At 28.3% G+C, this 19,988-nt stretch overlaps 1 protein-coding gene across 1 annotated transcript in view; it reads left to right on the top strand.

Moving 5' to 3' along the window:
- Window positions 1-9,256: 9,256 nt before the first annotated feature.
- LOC100211467 (protein ERGIC-53) overlaps window positions 9,257-19,988 on the top strand; it is a 51,124-nt gene continuing 40,392 nt past the window's right edge. The window contains exon 1 of the mRNA XM_065806138.1: window positions 9,257-9,462. Within this exon, the coding sequence (XP_065662210.1) occupies window positions 9,306-9,462 (157 nt within the window). The 5' untranslated portion in view covers window positions 9,257-9,305. The remainder of the gene's footprint in view (window positions 9,463-19,988) is intronic.

The following is a 19,988-nucleotide window of genomic DNA, read 5'->3' as shown; positions in this document are numbered from 1 at the left end:
CATTCAAATAATACTTTAACTGTGTCTGTTTCTAAGTGCTCCAAAAATTCTTATTTTTTTCTTCGAAGTTGAATTCTCTTCCTTCTTCTTATTTTACAAATTCATATAACTTGCAATCTTTTAAGTTGTCTGTTATTCGTTATCTTGCTTTATAAACTTCCGACTCAATGTGTATTTACTTGCTTTATAAACTTCCGACTTCATAGTGGTTGCTTGCAGCCTTGATGGAAGTGAAGATGTTTAAAAAAACAACGAAAAAACAAAAAACGAAAAAAAAATAAATAAATAAAGCAATAACTAACATATTTGTGAAAATTTTTTTTTTAATTTTTTTGACATTACTAAGTAACAATGCTTTTTTTGACCCCTCTTTTACCAAACCTTTTAGATTTAATAATTTGTTTTGAGAACAAATTAAAAAAAGGTTTTAAATTTTCTTAATCCCTCAAATCTTTTTTATTTCAACAGTCAAATGTATAGTAAGTATTATTTTTAACTTTGTTAAACAAAATTGTTCGGCCTGCTTTTTGTTGTTTTAAGTATTTCTCTTAAAACGTTTTTTTCAAACAACAGATAAGTTGATAAGCATTTAGTCTTTCTTACTTACTAACTTTATCTATTTGGTTTGCAAGTCTTTATTGATTAGAAATTTAAAAAAATGGCCCTATATCATGTCTTTAATAGTTTAAGTACACCCAAGAATGCAATTTCTGTTAAGCATGCTTTGTTTTCAGTAGTACTTTTAATTCATTTTTTTGTAAATTTTATAACTAGCTTTCAATTTTTTGACAGAAATGTCAAATTTAGATCCTTTTTAATATTATTACTCACAACGCAACTTTAAAATTTTTTGATATTACTTACAACGTTGAAAAGGCTTTGAAAAGGCCTTTTCATATTAGGCATAATTCACAACGAAAACTTTTTGAAAAGCATAAGGTGGTATCTTGTATACAGTTCAATAGAAACAGCAACCACAAATATTAATCCTTGCTCAATTTTAATGCTTGCTCATTTGCTATAATTTGCTTAATGCTTAGTTACTTTGCTTATCAAAAATCAAAATATTCTTATAAAAGTCAAAATAGTTAATAGACTATTTTGATATAGATAAAAATAAACGTTCAGAGCAAATTGTTAATTTTGCAAAATAAAAATATCAAGAAGAGAAACATTGCCAGAATTTTTTTTTTTTTTAACATTTCACTTTCTATTTTACATTAAGACTTACTTAATTTTATTAAGAGCGTCACGGGTGACAAATCGATGTCGCGTTGTGACGCGCATACTTTTAGGCTATTTCAATATTATAATAAAGTTTATTTTTTTATTTTAAAAATCTAAATAACTTTTATCTTTTCGATTAAAAACGCATTAACGCGAGTCATTGAATTGCTAAGTAGTGCAACCGATAGTGGATTAATTTAAGTTGTTATTAAGTCGCATTTTTATTTGTTCGGAATTTTTTGGAATTTTTCTTCTTCCGTACCTTATTATTACTTTTTTACCTCTTTATTTTACCTCTATATTTATTTATTTTATCATTGTTTTACCTCTATATTTACCTCTTTTTTATTCCTCAATATCTTAATTTTTCAAGTATACTTTCTTATTTAAGTTTCCATTAACTATTATTTTATTCTACTATTTACAATAAGATTATTTTGACTCAGAGTGCTCGACTAGTTTTAATATAGTTTTTTTTTTAATACAAAGATCTTGTATCTTTGTTTAAAAAAACTTTTTTTAATCGAAAATCTATATCATTCGACGATCTTAACAAGTTTGCAGCTTTATACTTTTGTGTATTATGTATATATGTGTATATATTATATATAACACATATTTTTTTATCTTTATAAACGAGTTTTTCAAACTATTTTTTTTTTCTCTGGTAATTCTTAAAATCAAGCTTACCAACTAAGAGTGCCATTTGTATCTGTCATTTTGTAAACATTCGTTTTAGACTTGTGGTATTTTGTCAACATGTACAACACATAACATACTATCAAATAACATTCATAACTCAATATCCATAATTTTTGACTTGTGGCACCCTTAATCTAGGCGTACGATATCATTATTGCTATTAACAAAAAAGTTATAAAAAATATTTACGCTTCAAATTTATAATACAAATGAGTTTTTTTTTTTTTTACATTATAGATTTAAATTTAACATGTACATGTAATATATAAATATAATTTGTATATTACATGTACATTAGGGTGGGGCAAATTTTGGTTGCCTCATGCAGACAATAGTAAATTGATGCACCCCCATCAACTGATCAAGAAAACTGCTGTTTTTAATTTTTAGTACAATGTCTAGGGGTCGCAACTTTGAACGAAATATTGTAAAATATTTACCATAGTACAATATTATGTTTTGTATTATTTGTGATTCCGAATGGCTTGTATGTATTGAAACTTGTAGGTAGTAATAATTAATGTTAGTTTAGATATCATTTGTTTTGTAGATGTTAAAAACTTGGATCTAATTTGTGTTGCAACTTGGCAGTAGCAAGTTAGATATGGGTAGCTGTAGCACAAGAAGTACAAATCGACACTCAGTGTTCGGTTTTCCGAAGGAACTAAAAAAAAGTATGCTACCGACATGTGAAGACGTTTTCTGTGCATACTGTTTTCACCAGAAACAGCAGTGCCAATCTGTTAATGACATTGTGAGAACTGTTGCGACAGACTTGATTGAGATCTATAACACAGCTAGCATACCTACGATTGCGTTCAATAGCGTAATGAAAAAGGTAAAAAGGGTAATTGACAAAGGTAATGATCTACGAAAATATCCTGATGCAAAGTGAACTTCTGAGACAAAATCAAAAGATATTGTCAAGTTTCAGCAATTTGTTTGACATTTGTCCATGTAAGTGCGTTAGTGCTAGAATTGAAAATAGAGCAGATTGTAAATGTCCAGTCGACAGAAAGATTCCTCTTATTGAGTGGAATTCAAAAGTTATTCTACCTAATTTTCTATGTCATTTGCAAGATGTTGAGAGAAATATCAAAGATATATCGGCGGTGTGCGGTAAAGTTTTCGGACACGATACACCCCATGGTGTTATCATTCAAATAAAGAAATCGAGAATAGACTTGCCTAGTTTGGAAACTAAAGCTGATTTCCTACCGTAAGTAAGACACTTATACTCAACATTGGTATGCTTGATTTTTGTAATGCATGCTATGTTGGTTACTTGCTTTATTTTCTTACGAAGATGTAGGCGAAAACCTATATGCGAGAAAGGCTCGAACGTGCAATAATTTGCAGACTAAGTTGCTAGAAAACGATGATGTATATTATAAATTAGTTTTTTGTGTAATAATTGCTTTCAAATAAAGCACTGATTTTTATTTGTCTTAGAGCCTAATTGGAAAATTTGTTATCTTTTATCTCACCCTAATGTACATATTAAATTTAAATCTATATTGTAAAAAAAAAAAAAGACTCATTTGCGATTACTAATTTAAGACTAACTCAATTAAAACAAGTTGAAAAAAAACTTCTTGAATCTGAATCTGCAAAATGGCTAGCCAAAGTTTCCGAACCAGAGCAAGTTATAAAGCAACAACAACTGTAATAAAATGAACTTGTTCAAAATTCTAATAAACAAACTATTACAACAACCAGAAATGTTAAATCAAGTAGGGTTACAGTTGCAAACAAGAACAAAAAAAACCCTTTGAACAACTAACAGTTATTAACCCATTGAGCTACAACAACAAAGAAAGCAAGAAAAAAATTATTTATGGTATTAAAGAGTCTACTAAGTTATCAGATCCAGACAAGCAAGTCGACCATACGGAAACGGTTCAGAACATATTAACTACTATCGCATCTGACGCAAAGCCAAAGTTTGTTGAATGTATTAAACCTATGTCCTCTAAACCAGGACCAATTATCGTTGAACTATCAGATGTTTCTGAATGAAACCCATGACTTACATCAGCGAAAAAATTAAAAAATTCATATGATTACAAAAATCTCTTTATAAGCCCGGATCTGACTGAGGCTGAGCGATTTATACATTTTCAGTTAAGAATGAAGCGTAATGAATTAAATAATAGTATAAATCTAAAAATATAACCCTTAAAAAACGGTATACGAAGCAGCGGAGTTGTTAAGCTCAAAATCTTCAAACCATTGTCTAAGAATCACAACCCCCCTTATACTCTCCTACCAATGAAATCAAAATACCAGGGTAAAAACAAACATAACCTGAAAAAAAAACTACAGCGTTAATTGTTACTACACTAATGCAACATCCCTCAATAATACAATGAACAATTTATTTACAATAGCTAGAAGGTTTGACTTATACAATCATACTGTTGCTGTCTTCAAAACATGGTTTTGAAACGATTCAGTTCCTAACATCGATGGGTATAGTTCATACTGCAAAGGTCGCCGTGACGGACGTTGAGGTGGCGCTGTAGCTATCTAAATTACTAACTTATTTAACTCTCACGAAGTTAATCAGTTTTATACAAACCCTCTCGCATAAGTTTGGGTATCAGTAAAAGTTAATAACAAACGTAAACTTATTGGGTATATATATAGACCAAATGATGCTAATCTAACAAACGTCGCTGAATCTTTCATATTACCTCATAGCTTAATTAGGAAGCCCAACAATGACTGTTTTATCGCAGATGTATTTTTAATGCATTGTTTCCACTTTAGGATGTTGAGTGCTGGATCTTCTTGACTCAATGCATGGGTTTTGCTCTAAAACTCAGTTTTATGGTTCTGAAGCCGGCTGGAAGTCAGGTTTTCTGAACACTGTGGTAGCTCTCAGAGAGGCTGATTTCATCAACAGCTGAAAAATATCAAAGTGTTAACAGTGCCATGTTGCACATGGATGGTGTCCCTGTTTGTACTTTTGGTGTGCATAGCGGAGGCCGCATTTGGAGCCCTTTGTTACGGCTTAGGGTTTGCTAATAGTAATTTGGCAATTGCTTGGGCTATTAAACAGTGTTCTGAGTACGATCTATGCTTTGATTCAAGTTCTTCAACAATTTTAAAAATGAATAAAGTACCAAAAACTATAAAACACAAAAAACCATCATCATCACCAAGTTCTCTAAACCTATCGTTCACTAACATTTGTGGTCTTCGAAGTAACTTTTCTTCTGTTGAGTCTTATCTCTTGCAAAGTTCACCAGACCTACTTGCTCTTTGTGAGACTAATTTGATTACAGCTGTCTCATCTTACGATCTTAGTGTTGATGGTTATCTTACTTTAATTCGTAAAGACTCTAATAGTCACATGCTTGGACTGGGCATTTACATTCGTAAGAACTCACCTATTTGTCGTGAAACTAAGATTGAATCATCAGACCATTTTTTCATGTGCTTTTGTTTAGCACCACTCCACTCTATCTCTTTGTTTTATGTCGCTCTCCTTCATCTCAAGACTGCTCACTTTTTGATGTTATTTCTGATCATATTGACCAAGCCCCCTCTCCTTATCCATCAGCTAATATAGTTGTTGTCTGTGACTTTAATGCTTACGACTCTGAATGGCTTGGCTCTAGTGTCAGTGATTCTGCAGCCATTAAAGCCCACAACTTTTTCCTTTTTCAATCCCTAACTCAAATAGTCAACTTTCGAACTCGCTTTCCAGACAACCAGAATCATTTACCTTCTCTACTCGACTTATGTCTTGTTTCTGATCCTAGTCAGTGCTCAGTTTCTCCACATTCACCTTTAGGTGCTTCTGATTACAGTTTGACCTCTCTAAAACTAATATCTCAGTCTTCTTCATCACCTTAATCCCCCTCTCATCATACCTCTTACAACTACCTTAAAGCTTAGTTAAAGCTGACTCTTTCCGTGATTTTCTTCGTCATGGCCCTTGGGTAGAAATCTTTCGTCTTTCTGTTGACAAACATGCTTCTTACATAACTTTGTGGATTCAGGCTGGTATGGAATATTTTGTTCCCTCTTGACAATTCCAGGTCAAGCCTCACTCTCCTCAATGGTTTTCCTCACATTGTGCTGCTGCGATTGCCAACCGAATTCGTTACTTCCATATCTATCAGCAAAACAATCTCCAAAAAACAGACGTCTGTTTATTACTGCTAAAAAACTTTGTAAGACGAACAAACAGGTTGATCCATTGCTTGACATTCGATTTTGATCTTCTCGTTCTAAATCTGATTTGCTAACAGTAATAACTCAATTTTTTTCAGCCAATTGTTATCGCAATAATTTAGATCTTCCTATATTTATGAGCGGTAATGTACTCGATGAGTTATTTACCCTCCATCTTCTAGGATTAACTCTTACTTCCGATCTTTCTTGGAAATCATATATCAAATCAGTTGCAAAATTAGCATCTGCTAAGGTTGCATCTCTTTATCGAGCTTAACACTTTCTTACTCCGGATTCTTTTCTCTATCTCTATATATCTCAAATCTAGCCTTGTATGGAATACTGTTGCCATATCTGGGGCGGATCTTCTAATCATGCCTTTCTCTTTTAGACAAGGTACAAAAACGCATTGTAAACATAGTTGAACCTGCTCTTGCAGCAATCATCCAACCATTATCACATCGTCGGAATGTTGTTTCTCTTTCTCTTTTCTACAAATACTATAATGGGCATTGCTCTAAAGAGCTAGCGTCTCTTGTGCCATCTACTAAAGTTTGTTCTCGTGTTACTCGTTATTCAATTAAGTCTCATCCTTTTTCTGTTTTAGACGAATAAGAGTTTTTTGAGTACTGTTCCTAAGTACTCCAAAAACTCTAATTCGTCTGGTTTTTTTCCACGAACATCAGTTCTTTTAAATTCGCTTCCTTCATCTTGCTTTCCTAATTCATATAGTTTGCAATCCTTTAAGTCGTCTGTCAATCGCTATCTTGCTCTACAATCTTCATCTTTTCTCTTCCAGTAACTTCCAACTTTAATTATTGGTTGCATGCTGATCTTTCAATCCAAACAAATTTAACGAGAATGAATTTTTGGAATATTTACCAAAACAGCCTCTTTACGCGACATATCACATTCCCTAATTTTCAGACAACCTATGGTTCCTCAAAAAATATATTGGATTTATTATTTACCTAAAACAATAATTCTATTTTAAATTTGTTTCCGAATGATTTACTAGGTAATAGCACTAAAGGGTCACTTTAGTATCACTTGGAGAACCTTAGTTTCATAACCGCTTCACGAAAACGAATCTCAATTGTTTAGTTACAACAAAGGTGCTTATGATTTAATATCAAACTTTATTGCATCAATCAATTAGAATATTTTATTTCTACACAAAACTGCGGATCAAATGTTCAATTTATTAGTTTCTTATTATTGTACTGCTTACGAATTTTTTATCCCCAAGATTAATAAAAAAAAAAAAAAAAAAGTATGATCCTTGTGTTACTCCACATATTGAAAGTTTAATCCAAGCATAAAAACCGGCATGGCATATTAACTGAATGGAAAAATAAGGATCTCAAAATAAATTACAATTTTTCTTATTCGTTCCGTTAAAGCTGAATTATTTAAAGCAAAAATATTACATGAAAAAGACACAGTATCAAAATCTTAGAATAACCCGAAACTTGTCTACATTACCAACCAGCTAAAAATTAAAGATAAAATTTGTTCTCTCAAAAATTTTTCAGGGAAAATTAATGAAACCCTTTGCGATATACTTAAACTTCTGAACTTTCAATTCAAATCTGTTTTCTCTTGAAAACTCCGAAGCATTTCCATTGTTAAATAAAAATTAACGACATTATTAATGAACTTACCAATCTAAACCATTACAAATCTTTAGGACCTGACGGTTTGCACCTTTTAATATTTGAGATATGTGCCAAAAGCTTTGCGATTCCGCTTCCAAAAATCTTCTATGAATCTTTTAATTCTGGAATAGTAACAACTTTCTGGAAATTAGCAAATATTAGTTTGGCCTATAAAAAAAGAAGACAAACTACTTCCAGAAAGCCATCGATCTATATCACTAACCTCGGTTGCGTGCAAAATCTTTGAAAAATTTGTAAAGAATAAAATCTTGAAGCGATAACATTCTGCTCTCTCAAAATCAACATGGCTTCCTTCATTATTAATCTTGCGTAACCAACCTGGTAGAGACTTTTGATTTTATTTCGTCTTCCCTAGTATCGCACAGTTTATAGATGTAATCAACCTCGACTTTGCTAAAGCTTTTAATTTTGTACCTCACACTAGACTCATGTTAAAATTAAAATCATTCGAAATAAACAGCAAACTACTACAATAGATTAATTCCTTTTTAGTCGGTAAAAAGCAACGCGTTTCAATTAACAATACTAGCTCTGTTTGAGTTGATGTTCTCAGTGGTGTTCCTCAAGGTTCTGTTCTTAACCCGCTCCTTTTTATTCCAATCACATTTAAAGACATTCACCATTATTGATGAAAAAATGGCCCTCAAATTATATAAAGTGTTTATAAAACCACACCTTAAATATGCAGTGTCTGTTTGGGCCTCTTATTTAAAAACTGACGTCGCTTTGGTTGAAACGTAAAGCTAAAAAATGGGCTTCAAGCTTAAGACATCTTCAATACTACGAAAGACTAAAAAGACTAAATCTACCATCACTTGAGTTTCGGCGCCTATAATGTGATCTTATACAAATCTTTACACTAATACATCGATTTGGTATAATTAATGATATATATCAACCAAAATTTGTTAACTCCTTGTCACGTGGTCATCATCTTAAAATAAGGCGTGATTATGTTCCAAACTGTCTTCTAAGACGCAACCAACTATATAATAGATCAGCAAAATACTGGAACGAACTACCCGAGCAAGCAACTTTCTATTCAACTGTACTTTCTTTTAAAATTAGACTAGATCACTGGTTGGGGATAAAATTCGGAACGAATCTTTTTAAAACTGCTGTATGTATATATTGAATGTATATTTTACGGCTACAACTATAATAATAATATACTATAAAAATAATAATAAGTCAAATTTCTTATTCTATTCTGCCAATAAAATGGAACTTTTTTATTGCATTGGTTGTTGATTGTTAAAATATACATTAGAAATATCTTATATAAGTAATCAATTACAGGGCCCTAGGAACAAAAATTATATTGCCCCTGCTGCCCCCCGGATGCTACGGGCCTGGATTAAAATTTTTCAATTATTTAGAAAATGTGTTCGTTGATTTGTCTGCTTTAAAAACATTTACGTTAGTAGATTCCAGTCTTCCTAATATATAATTTCTCTTAAGATTTTTAGACCCAAAAAAACGATTATAGTAAACATTATTAATAGTATCAAAATGGCTGGCCACGTTGCTTTTTTATTCCTTGTTATATTTTTTGATGCGATATTGGCTGACGAAGGAAGGCATAGTCGATTTGAATATAAACTGAGTTTTAAAGGGCCTCATATAGCTACAAAACAAGGAGCTGTTCCATTTTGGGCGCATTATGGAAGTATGTAGACATAGTTTAGCTTAATAATAGATGATAAGCTTTATCTTAGTAATTAAAGTTGATTAACAGCTAAGTTATTATGCAATCAACTTTGTCTATATTTCATACATTTATCTAAATGTTTGAAATAAAATATTAGTTTTTCAAATAAATGCCGATTTCAAATATTGAGCTAATTTGGGCAATTATTTTTTTAAATGTTATAAGGTGTTTCAAGAGTTTAATATTATACTTTAATCCATAATGTTATTACCTATGGGTGTGTTTTACCCATCTCTAATTTTTTTGTAGTTTTTTTATATTTTGTTAAAAAATATATATATATTTTGCATTATCATTATGCAATAACACATTGTTTATTATTAACAACACATTGACACTAATTTTTGACTTTTCTGGACTTTATTTTCATAATGAAGTCCAGAAAAGTAAAAATTAGTGTTAATGTACAACACATTTAATGATGTGTTGTCATTTTTTCACACTTGAACAAGACTCATCAGTATTTAATTGGTTTCATAATGCTTAGCTGTAATTATTATGTAGTATTATTGGTTTTAAAATAAGTTAACTTGGTAGGTGAAGATAATAATGTGAAGTTGCTTGGATTTGGTAAAAAAACTTTTGCTGGTTGCATCTTCTTTTATTAAGTTATTTAGGAAATTAAGAGGGCTTGATGTTTAAATTATCATGTTATTGAAAATAAATGTACTATCCTTTCCCTAGTGCCTTATCAAAAGTGAAAAAACTTTAATAAGTTTTTTATAACTTAAAAAAAAGCAAGAAATTAGTAAAAAATAGATTTTAAAATCTGTATCTTTTATGAGTCAGGAAAGCAGAAAGTTAAGAAAAAACATCTTTGTCAGTTTTTGAGTTGTGTTTGTGTAATTTAAAAAAAAAACGGTTTTATAAAATCCTTACTTACATACACTTACCTATTAAATAACTTATAAGTTTATTTTCTATAACATTTACAATTTTAAGTGAATGAAATCAAACTATGTTTTAAAATAAAATTTTAATAAGTAACAATGATTCTATTACTATTCTATTAAAAATACTTTAAATGTAGCTTATATATATATATATATATATATATATATATATATATATATATATATATATATATATATATATATATATATATATACACACCATATATAAATATATATATATATATGTATATATATATATAAATATATATATATATATATATAAATATATATATATATATATAAATATATATATATGTATATGTTATATCTATATATATGTATGTATATGGTATATATATATGAATGTATATGGTATATATATGTATATATATGGTATATATCAGGGATGCGGAGTCCAAAAAGGACTCTGGCCTTATACCTCTACTTTTTCCAACTCTGTAGTGTCCAGAAGCTTTAAACATGTTTGTTGACTTATGATCTGCGACAAGTAAAAAAATCATGAGATTTAAAGACTTATTGTTTTTAAGCCCGGAGTCCTTGCTGCCATTATACTTGAGGACTCCGGGCTCAAATAATGATTGTTCGTCTAACCTAAAAGTCGTAACTTTTTTCCTATTTGTAGTCCATAAACTTATTTATATTTTTATAGCTCCTGGATACCAAAAACTAGGATAAAGTAATCTTTTTGTGACTTTCAAATTTGGAGTCCTTTTTGGGACTCCGCAAAAAATCCATTCTGTTTATTAATAACCCATAGTAAATATAATTTATTTATTAAATGTAATTTCTTTAATTATACTTGACGTTTAAAAAAATATATATTTTAAAATATAATATGCTTTTTAATAAAAAAGTATATAACATTTTTAAAATTATGTTTACCCTAATTATCTCTTCTTTAATTATCTTTAATTTAGAAAGCGCCTTAAATCACTTTAAGAATTATTAACCTTCAGTAAAAGTTAAATGAACAGATTTGCTAATATTTAAATCAAAATTTTAAAATTAAAAAAATAGTAAATATGTTTATTAAATGCTTATGTTTTTTATTCAAATAGTTTATTAAATACTTTTATTAAATGCTTATGTTTTTAATTTATATACAAGACGTAAAACTATTTTGTTAATTTTTCAAATATTACACGATTTAATATTATGTAAAGTAAATATTGATTAAAAATTGTTTAAAGTATTTAAACACTTAATTACTAATTATTTAAAACATAATTAACTACTAAAGTTAAATTTACTAAAATATTGTTAATAAATGTTTAAAGTATTTTTAACAATTTTCAATAATTCTTTATTAATATCGTGGTATTTGCAATGAAAGCGTTTATTAAAGACTTATGTAAAATAGAATATTTATTATTAGGCTTTCTTATCATATCTAAAATAACATCATCCACCGGTAAATTCATGTATTCAAAAAAATGCCTTTAAATCAACTAAGGAGTTGATTATCTTAAGATAAAACTAAACAAGGTAAACACAAATGATTAAAGCGGTATACCTAAATAAGCTCTGGGTTCTTCACTGTATATGTATGTATATATATATATATATACATATATATATGGAAAAAAGTAAACAAAAAGCAAAATGGCATTTAATGATAGTCGGGTTACAGAAAAATCAAGAAAAAGAAAGATTAATTATAATTCCAAAAATAAATAAAAAATTCACAATTTATCGAGCCACATTATTGGGGAAGGCTGTAATTGTATTCGACTTGCATGTTTTAAAAATATTAGTAGTGAGGAAAGGAATGAACTAATTAGTAACTTTAATGAATATTCATCTAAAAATAGTCAGGACGTGTACTTATCCACACTAATAAAAATCTAAATATTAACAGAAGAAGACTATGACAGAAAGCAGATAAAACTTACTTACACAATTTTTCATATTCTTATTGTGTGTGGTTGCAAAGAGCACAATTAGCTATCGAAGTACCAATCTGCATTAAAGCTATGATGTCTTTTTTCAGAATTGCGAAAGCTAAAATCAAATCAATAAGAAAATATGTTGCTACAACTGGTTAGTAAATAGTTAAAGAAGTTATTAATAATATTTTAAGTTATGAACTAAACTATTTATATATATATATATATATATATATATATATATATATATATATATATATATATATATATATATATATATATATATATATATATATATATATATGTATATATATCTGTGTGTGTGTGTGCATATAAATATTATGTAATTTTGTTCTTTTAGGTCGCCCTCCAATTGATGGTAGAGGCAAACATTAAAATCGACCACACAAATTAACAGAAAGTGACTGTGAAGCTATCCAAAAACATATTTTTTTTCAGAAGAAGGTCATCTCATTATGCTATTGAAAAAACTAAAAAATTGAAATTGGATTGCAATTACATTCTTAAAATTTTTTGGTGCTTAGTCGCATTTATTCAAGTTTCTGATTATTTTTATCTCGAATAGACGTTATCTGTTTGTGACTATTTTAAAGTACAAGTTTTAATAAAAAATAAAATTGCTGGTTTTTTGAACAGTAAATTTTCTAAAATTATAATGGCTTCGTACATGGAATATGACAAAAAAAGTAATTCTGCTGTTTGGAAACATTTTTTAAGAGAAGAAAAAGGGCAAACAGCAATGTGTAAGTCTACTGACTGCAAAAAAATTTTAAAAGTTAGAGGTGGTTCAACGAAAGGTCTGCATACGCACTTATTTTCCCTCCATAAAATTAACCTCACACCAACTACTATTTCAGTAAACACACGAGATGAACCACCAATAAAAAAAAAAAAACGTTAACCAATTATTTTCCGATATTGGAGCGAGAAGAAACATCACTTCCTGCTACACTTGCACGATTAACAGCCATTGATGGGATTTCGTTCAACGTGATTTGCCGTTCTAGTGATATACGTGCAGGTCTTATAGCTACAGGATTCAAAAGTTTACCCACAACAGTCAACACTGTGCGTAAAATGGTTGTAGATTACAGCAAAAAAATAAGGAGTTTTTTTATTACTGAAATTGCTAGCAAAAAAAAACCTGAATTCGGTGTGGGAGAAAGATTTTCTTTATCTTTTGATGAATGGACATCATTGCGTAACCGTTGCTACATGAATATTAATTTACATGCACGAAATTGTCAGTTCTGGAGCTTAGGCTTAATTCGTATAACGGGATCAATGTCTGCAGATAAGTGTATTGAGTTATTAGAACAAATGCTTGCACAACATGAACTTGATTTGAGAAAAGATATTGTTGGTATTATGACTGACGGAGCAAGTGTGATGAAAAAAGTTGGGAGAGTATTACCTGTAAATCAACAGTTATGTTTTGCCCATGGTGTGCAACTGGCCGTTATTGAAGTACTATATCAAAAGCAGGATATAGAAAGAGAAATAAATCAGCAATTCGACGAAGACAAACAATCAGATATAGAAGACGATTTTTCAGAAGTAGCTCTTGCGAGGATGATGATTTTTCTGACAACGATAAACTGGTTGGTCTTGATGCTAGTCATAATTGGCATCGAGGAAACGAATTTGATGTTACTGAGGTAAATTGTGGTCCAGTGATCAAAAAGGTACGAAAAGTAATAGTAATGTTCAGACGATCACCAAAAAAAAATGATATCTTGCAGAAGTATGTTGCGGCTGAATTTGGAAAACAAATAGCTCTAATTAAAGACTGCAAGACCAGATGGAATAGTCTTTTGTCAATGCTTCAATGCGTCTATTTATTAAAAAATTGTATACAAAAGGCATTAATAGACATAAGTCTACCGGAAGGTGAATCTTTGGCTTTATCTAATATTGAGCTTAGAACTGTATCTGCTATCATTAATGCGCTACTTCCAGTAAAAGCAACAGTTGAGGCCCTTTGCTGTCGGGATGCTAATTTGTTTACAGCCAATGTTGCCATAACTTTTATGTTAAAAAACTTAAAGATGCTAACAACGTTATAAGTCAAAAGTTGCATTCATCCCTCGTTCTTCGAATGCAACAAAGATGTACCGATGCAAGTGGGATCCTTCAGTATCTGCACAATGGTAGAACCAATATTCAGTCCGAATCTGAAATAGAGCTAGTAACAGTTCCGACTTAAATAAAATGTCGCAAATTAATAGTTGAGTTACTTGAAAGACTAGACGCTACAAATCCAGCTACATCATTAACAGCTAATGAGTCTGAATCAGAAGTTGAACTTTCTGTTTCAAATGAGGCACTACTCAAAATTATTTCTGATTCTTCTGACTCTTCATCTGAATCTATTTCTTTTGCTCTTAAAAACAGCAAAAGAATCACAGACGAACTTAATAAAGCTATAAAAAAAGCACATTTGCCCAGCATACCAACTTGATGTGAGACGTTATCGATGAAAATTCAAAAGGAAATGGTGTTGTTTGAAAATGGAGGAACACGTGGTGATTTTTTGCAAAGAGTGTATGATTTTTTAATGACTATTAAGCCTACCAGTGTGGAATCAGAACGTGCTTTTTCTGCGGCCGGACTTTTTGCAACAAAAATAAAAAGTCGTCTGGGGGATGAAACTTTGGATGTGCTCTGCTTCCTCGAAACGTATTTTAAGAATAATCAAAAATAATTGCATACATATATTATATCTACAAAAACAACGTCTTTATAATTTAATAATTAAGTATGTATAATATTAACAAACCAAAGAAATTCCTTGAAATTTGTAAGTTTTTTTTAAACATACTTTAAATGTCTTATTAATTTCCTTAAAACTTTTTTTCTAAAATAATATGTTAAAATCTTTCAAAAACAGGTATTTCAAAATCCCGGGATCCCGGGAATAGGTAAATGTAATCCCGAAATCCCGGGATTTTAAAAATAGCACGGGATTACAAACCCTAGTTCATTGTAAATATAAAACAAACTGACCAAGAGCTTTTTAAATGCAGTTGGTGAAGATATTATCAAACTTAATAAAAAAAAAGATCATGAAACAGAGCATGAATTTCACACAAAAAAATCTGCTGTATTTTATAACAGAAAGTCAGATGCAAAAAAGTGAACAAAAAATTCAGACACGTTTGTCTGAGAAAATGTCACACAAGGGCTCAAATTAATTTTTTATAAAGTCCTGGACAAAATGTCCAATTAAAACTTGTTTGGGTCAGACAACGTCCAATCAAATTTTTAAAATATAATTTATATTATATTATGGATAATAGTTATTCAATTGAAATCTGTGTCATGTTATTTAGTTTATTTAATGTTAGTCTGGTGAAGTTTCCTTTTTATTTCTTTCTTTATTATTTAGAAAAATTTTTATTTATTTAGAAAAGTCTTTTTATCAAACTTAATCTTATCTATTTATATGTGTATATATGTATATATATTTATATATATATATATATATATATATATATATATATATATATATATATATATATATATATATATATATATGTATATATATTTATATATATATATATATATATATATATATATATATATATATATATATATATATATATATATATATATATATATATATATATATATAGATATATAGATATATATATTTAAATGACATCCTAATAGTATGGTGAAATTTATATATGAAATTGAAAATACATCATATACAGTGTCATGCTATTTATTTAACTTATTAAAATTTTTAATTTTAAATATGATATTTTAGCTCATAATTGGAGCCGTTATCAAACTAGAATACGTTACAAAATATTCATTGTTTACAATAATAATGTTTTATGGCTGCATAATATTATAAAAGTTTTTTTTTAATTTAACAAAAAGTATTTTCCAATAGTGAATCATCACTAGGTTGCCATTATCCCAGTTTAGAATTATATTTTTTGAGTAGCAACATTGCAATTTTTCTGTTTCAATTGCCTCCCTGATTTTTCTAGTATAATTATTTGGGATAACTAAAAGTGTTTTAGGATTATTCCAATTAACTTTACCTTTGCAATGTTGTGCATCTTTAACAATACCAGATGCTTTCCAGTTTGCTTTAGTCATGTTTTTTGATGTTCAGCTATCTGTGCTATTATCTCTTTCCTGGTTTCACCTACTAGGGCCACAGTACATTTAAGTGGGTAAACACCCAGGTAACTGTTTGGTGGTAGCTTTGATTTATTTCGGCATAATATGTCCAGTAAAGATCTTTCAAAATGAAAAACTCTTTTTTTATGCCAACATTTTGAAAAACACATCTAAGAATGCTGCTTAATTTAGGAACCCATGGAAGCATTATGGTATTATTTGTGTTAATTTTTTGGTATTTGTTACAAAGTGGGGGGGGGGGGGGTCACCCCCCCACTTTTTAAGTTTTAAATTTAGAGAAGACTTTCTTTTAATTAAAAATCTGACCAAACCACAACCCTCAGTTGATGTATCTAAATGTTGATTGTAAAATCAACTGCGCCTAAATCTTACTCAGTCGATGTGTACACTTCGTTAACGCAGTTGTTAAAACCTGTTAATGGACTGTTACAGTCATAGGTGCAACACGCTGCACCTGCAGTTGTAACAGTTTATGTGTAGTGCATGTCTTGTGCTTTAACTTTATATGGTCCAAGTGCAGAAATTTAGTTGGTGTCCAAAAATGTGTTACAGCAAAAAAAAAAACATTTGTGCACTAAGTAATAAAAAAATTTATTGTCATTGAGAGACAAACCTCGAACCCTTGGTTTACTAGCCAGAAGGAGAATCCACTCAGCCATGCCAATGTGACTGGTGGTGAGAAAATTATATTCATAAAGTAATAATTTTGCATGTTTATATTGGAAAAATAGCAATTTAAAATTGGGGTGATGTTTATGATAGTGATTATACAATTTTACACGGAACTATTGGGGTGAAAGAAAAACATTTAACAGACTGAAAATTACTATTTAATTAACCTAAAGAAGCCTAGAAAACAATAGACATTATCATATTAAAAAGTGTTAAAAATAAATTTTAAGGAGAGGGGGGGTTACAAAATTGTTGCATAATGTTGGGGAGGGTTGGTCAATAAAGTGTTATGAAGGGAGGAGAGGTCAAAAAATGTCAAAAGTTGTGTGACGTAATTTATGAATGACCCCTTTGATACAATTGCTATTTACTAATGAAAAAAACTCAAATTAAAATAAAATTAAAAACTAAAATAAAAACTAAAATGAAAAAATAAAATTAAAAACTACTAAAACCTTATCTCTTTAAGCTAATTATTTTATCGAAACATTTAGTAACAGGAAAAAAATTTGAAAAAATTTAAATTAAAAAATTTAAATTAAAAAATAAAAAAATAAAATTAAAAACTACTAAAACCTAATCTCTTTAAGCTAATTATTTTATCGAAACATTTAGCAACAGGAAACAAAAGTGTTAATAGTTAACGATAATATTTTTTTTGTATATGAAGTTATCAAACAAAACCTTAAAAAAAAGAAATAAAATAAAAACTTTTATTTATCATCTCGCGAGCACCAATTTTTTATACAACTTTTGATTGCAATTTAAAAAATTTTTTTAATTTCTATTTAATAATATGAAATAAAATTAATTATTAAAAAAATGTTATTTTATCTTTATTTTATATTATAATATTTTTTTATTATTATTATTATTTTTTTTTTTTATTGTAATGATTGATTTTTTCGCTTGTAAAACGCTAATATTTAAGCTTGAAGCAAAGATTAAACTATATAATTTAATTCTGATAAAAAAATATATGATTTAATTTAAAACTAATTTAATAAAAATATATCATTTTATTCTGAAAATATATAACTTAATTTTGATTTAAAAAATATATAATTTAATTTTGATTAAAAATATATATTTAAGTTTATTAAAATTAAAGTTAATGCTTGGGTTTAACTTAACTGTCAAATTTATTTTAAAATATTACTAAATATTTAAATTTTCAGTATTTAAATTTTATTTATTCTTCAAAAAAATTAGCTCATTCTTATTGCAATTGTTTTTTCGCTTTTCCTTCATAAAAATTTTATTGTTTTACTCAAAATTAAATTTCAAATAAATTTGTTCTGAGGCTGCATCAAAAATTTGGACAAAACATAAGTTAAACTTTTTTTTATATAACGCAAGTTAAAGCACAGTGATTATTTCTTAATAAATGATATATACAGCGATATAATTTTAATAAATGGTGTTTAGAAAAATAATCTTTGCATTCATAACAAAATTGCTTATAAAATAATAAACTTTTAATGAAGTAAATAAATTAACATTTTTTTTTTATTTGAAACTCGCTAATTTTTTTAAAATAAAAAATCATTTTTAGTTGCAATTAGAAATTTAAGAAATAATGATTTAAAAAAATATAAAATATTTTAATTCATTTATACAAATGTCAACAAAAGAAAGAAATTTGTTTATATTAAACAATTTTAAAAATCTAATATTAAATTTAATTATTTGTTATAAAAAAAAATTTAAAGAAAATAAACATTCCCTTATAGTAATAATAAAAAACAAGTTAAATAATATTTATCTTGTTTTGCAACAATTTAAAAAAGTTAATGTCTTTTAAAAATAAATGATTTTTATGATGCATTGAGCATTTTTATTAAAAACAAGGCCTGTACATATATATATATATATATATATATATATATATATATATATATATATATATATATATATATATATATATATATATATATATATATATATATATATACAGGCCTCACCAGGAGTAAATGAGTGCAAGAGCGGCAAAAAGCTCTCCTAAAACGAACACGAGGAGCCATGTGAGCTGCTTCTCTAAACAGCTTCTTAGGAGAGCTTTTGGTTTTTGCGCGAGCTATCTGTTTATTTGTTAAAAATATTAAATACAAAATTTTGCTTTTATACTTGTTACAAGCCCAGGGCGCGACATATCGTGTGTTTTTTTTTAATGAATGTTGTCGTTCATATCTTTATTTAATGAGGAACATCTAATTTAAGATAATATGTCATATAAGGAAGTTTTGTTCTCAAATAATTTTTAATCTAGTTAATAAGCTATTAGATACATCTAGGATGCTTATTGAATTTAATTAATTTTATTTCTTCAAAACAAATTTTTATGCATTTGCAAAGTGAATGCAAATTAAGGATAATTTTAAATAACATTAATTTTATCACAATTTACTATCGTTAGGTCATTGCATATTAAAATATGATGTATTTGGATAACAATCCACAATGACCTAACGATTGTAAATTTTTATCCATTGATACTAATTAATGAATTTTTCTCAATTTAATTCTCGCTAAATTTATTTAAAAATAACAAAGTGTATAAACTAGAAGAAATTAAAATCAAAGGAGTTAAAAATAAAATAAATGTTTGACACTTCTTTTTTAAAACTTTTAAAAATATTAATATCATATTAAGTATTTAATAAAGATATCATATTATTTGCGTTGCTAAACGTACAATAAAAAATAAAAACTATAATAAACATTAATTCTATTTATTTTATTAGATATTATGTAATTCAACAAAATTAAAAAATTTTTTTCAGACATTTGAAAAGTATTTTAAATATGAAAATTAACATTACTTCACTTAAAG

Source organism: Hydra vulgaris, chromosome 09, assembly GCF_038396675.1.
Source record: "Hydra vulgaris chromosome 09, alternate assembly HydraT2T_AEP".
NCBI classification, from domain to species: domain Eukaryota; kingdom Metazoa; phylum Cnidaria; class Hydrozoa; order Anthoathecata; family Hydridae; genus Hydra; species Hydra vulgaris.
Note: the sequence above shows the minus strand (reverse complement) of the source record. Positions and strands in the feature narration are given on the sequence as shown.